At 41.8% G+C, this 5,775-nt stretch overlaps 1 protein-coding gene across 1 annotated transcript; it reads right to left on the bottom strand.

Annotated features, from left to right (window-relative positions):
• Positions 1-1,316: 1,316 nt before the first annotated feature.
• LOC109908082 (transmembrane protein 79) lies at positions 1,317-5,465 on the bottom strand. Its single transcript, XM_020506529.2, has 5 exons — positions 5,334-5,465; positions 3,904-4,778; positions 3,446-3,640; positions 3,109-3,325; positions 1,317-2,906 (listed from the first exon to the last, which is right to left on the bottom strand). The coding sequence occupies exons 2-5, from the start codon at positions 4,604-4,606 to the stop codon at positions 2,705-2,707; spliced, it is 1,317 nt and encodes a 438-aa protein (XP_020362118.1). The 5' UTR covers positions 4,607-4,778; positions 5,334-5,465; the 3' UTR covers positions 1,317-2,704.
• Positions 5,466-5,775: the final 310 nt, after the last annotated feature.

The raw sequence follows: 5,775 nt of genomic DNA on the forward strand, positions 1-5,775 counted from the left end.
CCTTCACTTCGATAACTTTAGTGGTAAATACCCCTGGGGTACAGATAAGATAGGCCTACTTTGAAACTGACGTGCAAGGGGTTGCTTTCTTGTAATTCCGAACCCAGACTTCCCAGTGGCCAGACCAATAAATTAACGAGAAGTTTGGGTGGATGTGAACAATATTTGACCTCCGACAAAAAATGGGAGCCGTTAGTTCAGTCGAAAAGTGTAGTCCTATCTCATATGATCGATGTTATGACGTCTTCAAAACAACTGGGAAGTCGGAAATCTCCGACTTCTGACCGTTCAAAACAACTCGGGAAAAAACGAGCTCCAAAAGGGAAAACTTTTTTTATCGGTCATCCAACTCGGGCCTCTTTAGAGATCTGACTTTCTGAAGTGAAGATCCCTGAAGTCATGATTTAACCTCGTATTTTACAGAGTTCCCAGGTGTTTTGAACATGGCAATTTGCTCCATTCATAACCAAGTGGGAAGGTGGTAATTACCAGTTGTGGCGTTGTAAATACCAGTTGGATGCATTCACATGCTTTGAACTCGTTGACAAACGCCGGATGGCTAATGGCCAACAAGCTGCATCAACCATAAACTAAAAGTACAGCGATCATGCATGCAAACAAATTATAGTTTTCAAAAAACATATCAATAGATAACTTTTTTATAATGTTTTGTTACATTTAACTGCCGAAAATGCTGTTATCAAGGTCAGAATTTGGGTGATGTCTGTGATCAGGGGTGATAGACAAGTTTCCCACAGAGATAGAGGCCTCTTGTGACCAAAAGCAAGTTTTAGCATGTGCAGCACCATTAGGATTTTCACCATTTTGAAGTAGTCAACTGGGTGGGACTTCCTACTGGTTAAGGAAAGATTATATATTTCCATCCAGGTCATCAGGAGGGATCAGCCAATGAGTTACACTTGTGAGCAAACATTTCATAACTGCAGGTGGACAGTAAATTGCCAACTTTGGCTTTATACCTGTTCAAACAACACACTCCAGGTTGCATGAATTCACCCTTCAGTTTGTTAACCAGCTCGTAGGAGTAGAAGAAAATGTACTACTTCAAAATGGAGATGGCCTCGAGGGCGCAGCCCATGCTCTCACAGATGCCATAATTGGACCGATACCATGTTGTGTCCTCTAACTATCTCTATGGTTTTCCACTAGTAATTACGAGTTGGATGGGTGTTCAAGTGGATTTCCCCGAGTTGTATGTGATAAATACCACCTTCCCACTTGGTCACGAACACAGCAATAACACAGTCCAAAAACAGATGCCCATTCAGAACAACTGTAATGCACAAAGACCTTCCTTAAATGCTTGCTAATTTTTATTAGCCACTAAAAGGCTTTCATACCAATAAAAATGTGTCATCTTCACTAATGAAGCAAATGAAAACCCAATAAAAACATAACTTGTTACATATAAATTATTTATAAAAATAGATAAAAAGTTTTTAAAAAATCATAAGAAAAGACAATGATAGACATGAAATAGACTCTACAATTTGTTTCCGCTTGTTATTAGCTAAAGTTTACTTGGAAACGTAGAAAGAAATCAGCGTAGTTATACATTTCATAGTCTATGCCTATACTAAAAATCTGATTTCATACATTACATTTTAAAACAGGTCTATTTTAAAATACAATAACAACTCAGCTGTGCTGTATTGCGAAAGGATTCGTTTTCAGAGATGAAGGCATGGAGGTTGGGCCACCTGTGCAGGTAGGTTTGTTTTTGTTGGACAGGTTTGATTTCTATAACAAGGTTGCCATTTTTGGGGGCACAAAAAGCCATGCAATCCACCTTCTCCAATAATGAAATGGTTCTCAATATCAAAATCTTTGTACTAAATCAATGATCTTTAAATGATTTGTTAGCTCTTATAATGACATGGCATTGCTCATGTGTGGACTTCCTTTTAAAAGGCAATACAGTAATGAAATTATGAGACAAAATGTCCACTCAGTAGTCGATGACCTTATCACAGAACATGATTTTGTGTTTGGTTATAATTGAACATTTTCAATAGGAAATTGATTGACTAGAAGGTCTAGAGGAAGTCTTAGTTTTTCCTCTATAAACCTAATATTAGGTACCAAATGTCAATGCAATTAATGTTATTAGCCTGTAATACCAGATTCACAACCAAATGCAAAACAATAGATTACAGGATGCCTCAAGTACAGATAATTGTCAAACCAAACAGTACAGTTCAGCAAACTATTTGTGGGTGTGCAGGCCTAGCTAGATATTTCTGAGGAAGGCAATGGTTTGGTTATTGTAGACACTTCCCCAAGTGGCACAATTCTGTGTGGAACTACAAACAATTTCCATTAACTCTGCATTGAGCCGACAATTGTGATTTCAACATTATTCCATGGTACTTAACAGTCATTCTGTCGATTAGCAGATCTTTTACAGAATGCATTCTACTGTTAAACCAATGTGACGGTATAATTTCATGCAAGAAAATGAATTATAACATAGAAACTTTCACCAAAAACTGTTTTTATAAGCTCTATCACTGACTACCACTGCCCAGTCTATTCTACACATCATCAGTGTGGTTTAAAAATCACACTAGCACGATCCACTACAGTTTACATAGTAACCCTTTGAAAGTTAAATTCTACCAGTTGGTAAAACAGATCCTGTCCCTCTTCCCCATCCTTGCATTCCTTCAGCCTTTCCTCCATCCTATCCCCAGAACCTCTGGCGGGAGGCTGAGGGTTGGTCTTGTTGGTGCATCACATCCTGGGCAAAGATGGTGCCCCCAGCGTCCATGGTGAAGATGAAGTAGAGATTGGCACCCAGCATGGCCACAGTGGGGAGGAAGGACAGGCCGAAGCCAAAGCCCCGAACACTGCTGCCCAGTGCAGCTGCCACCCAGTACATCAGCCTATTGGCACAGAGGAGAGATGGACATTAGACAGATGCAGTCATTTCTATAGTCTTCCCAGACTGCCTTATATTGAGATCACATGCCATAATAGGGATATGACTGACTGGGCACTGAAATTGGACAATAGATTTCACTGCATCTCTCTGGTGTATGTGATAATAAAATAAATATGTTTTTTTTCCCATTGTTGTTTCTTTACCTGCCAAAGGCGAAGATGATGGTGAGCAGGGGCACTAGTTTGAGCAGGTCCTGGCTCAGGTAGGGCGCCATTACGGCCAGCTGCAGGAAGTAGAGCAGAAAGAGTGTGACGGAGTCATCCACATAGCGCCGGTGCACACCTACTTCCCTGGCCTCCAATTCACGCAGCGGCTTCACATCCCCCAACCGCATCCTGGAAACACCCAGCACCAACCAGCCTGGGAGGACAACACAAGTGTTAGCTTGTGATGTTAGTGTTGTTGTTCAACCCACCTTGCTGTTCACACCGGAGTAATTCTGGAAAAGAACATCTGCTGAATGACCAATGAGCCACTCACCCAGTATGATGGGCACCACAGCGAAGACAGAGCAGCGCAGTGTGTAGACCAGCCTGAGGGGGGCACTGTCCAGCAGTGGGGCATCAAAAGGCAGGAAGACATAACCCCCCCACACTAGGAGGGGGAAAATTAGAGCTGCGGTGAACACAGACACCCCCACTTTGAGAGCATCCCTGTTGGCACAGTCACAACCACCTGGAGGGGAGAGGAAAGGAGAGACTTAGCTTTCTTTTTACTTCAGAGGGCAGAAAGACTAATGTAAACATTACCACTTATAGATCTGATTACCTCAAATAAGGGAGAAGGGGAAGGATGAATTTGCACTCGCAAAACTATTTGAGCAGAACCACAGTGGCTGAATGAACAGGGGAGAAACTAGCAAAGAGAAAGACAGACAATGAGAGAAAGAGGTTGGAGGCTAAAAGACAGAAAGATGAAATGTTGGTGCATTTCTTTACATTTTGAGGACCCCTGCTCCACTGGCCAGTCGTGGTAGTAGCCATCAGGTGGGGTTCCCTGGGGAATGAGGAGGCAGCTCTTCTCTGCGTCCACATCCCAGAATACCTCCCTTCCGCTGGGAGACATCGGAGCACTAGAGGAGTGTAGGATGGTGACGGATGGGTTGAAGACCTGCGCTGCCTTCTCAGGCAAATAGTTCATATCATCTTCCACCTCTATCTCTACCCGCACCTTCTTCTCTATCTTACACAGCCCTGGGTCCTGCACCTCTCTCCCCATCCATTCTTCCTCTGTTCTCATTCTCTCTGCTCCCAAACCCAGCCCTCTCTCACTCTCCATCTGCCTTTCTCCTTCTTGAAGAGAGGTGCACATGGAGTACACACTCTTCCTTTCTCCCTCAGAGTCATCCCCCTTTCCCCTTCCCTTATCTTCTTTCGCAGTCAATGCACTTCTGTTCTTTGTAGTTTTCTCTACATCCCTGTCACTTGGCCATTGCAGAGTGGTAGGCTCCAATTTAGCCGAACTAACCATATCATCTTCCTCCACCACTCCTTCCCTCCTCTTTTCCAAATCTTCCCCCAATTCTTTAATCACCTTCTCCTCTTCCCCCCATGTTGGGGGTTGGGGTTCAGCAGTCACCCCGCTGGTTTTGGAGGGGCTGTCTTCTAGCAGCTCCAGGTTTAACGGCAGGATCTCAGACATTGTTTTATTTTTAGGTGTTCAATGTCTCCAGACTTTGTCCGTTTGTCTTGGTGAATCTGTCAGTGAGTCTGTGCTTGATTGAGTGTTTTTACTTTGACTGAAGTCACATCACATTGTCTGTTTCTTTCTTTGTGTCCCAGCTCTATTGGTTTGATGGTAAAAAGCTCTTCACCTACAAAGAAAAGTACATTTACAGAGTGCACATTCTGTAGGTCATACATGTCCTCCCACGCAAGAGCTGATGCCCCAAACCCGACAAGATGTAACTCCAGACAGCATTCTAGTATCATTAATCAAACAATAGTCTCTAAAGTTGAAATTTTTCCACGACAGGTAAGGTAAGCCAAGAACGATAAGACAAGTAGAATCCCTCCCTACCCCTTGCCAACAAAGCTCCGCCCAATGCATCTCATTATGGCCTGTGCTGAGTAGTCGAAGAAAATAAAAGCCCTATTTACGCATGACTACCGAAGAAAATACTCTTGCAATAGAAAACCACTAAATAAAAAATATTTGATATACAAATAGAGTTATAAAGTTGCCTGAATGTGTTAACTGTCCAGACAAATGTTGTACAGACCTTCAAAGCGCACTCCATATCACAACACGGAAGTTTCTCATACCAGCGCACTAGATAAAATGTTGGGCTTTCGGCCACGCAAGAAGACCTCTAGTTAAAACAAAGCTAGAAAACACAACGGAAAATACATAAAAGTGTAATACTCACCTAACCTCAACGATTATCAAACAATGAATTTGGGAATTTTATGGAATGTCTCTTACATCGTTTTCCTACTTCTATTGTTATTGTGTAACAACTTTCAGTGGGTGGAAATTCAGGTGTGTCCAGGTAAATTATTAAAGGGTATGTTGCTAAAAAAACATTAAAGGGAAAGTACGATAGGAACTGTCAGTAGGATAATATTTAGTTCCTATCGCACTTTCCCTTTAATGTATTTTAGAAACATACCATTTAATAATTTAATGTAATCATTTAATGTACAAAAAAACAGCAACGTGTGTATTTCAAGCAGTCTTATATGTGACTTTCTTGGGATGAAAATAATTAGTGAGAAAATATGGCTATAGCCTACAGTAAAAGTTTTGTTTCATGTTACGTGTTTGTTATTGGATTGATGTGTACTATTTTACGTATTGGTGTGTACTAT

The sequence above is a fragment of the Oncorhynchus kisutch genome, linkage group LG2 (assembly GCF_002021735.2).
Source record: "Oncorhynchus kisutch isolate 150728-3 linkage group LG2, Okis_V2, whole genome shotgun sequence".
Lineage (NCBI taxonomy): Eukaryota > Metazoa > Chordata > Actinopteri > Salmoniformes > Salmonidae > Oncorhynchus > Oncorhynchus kisutch.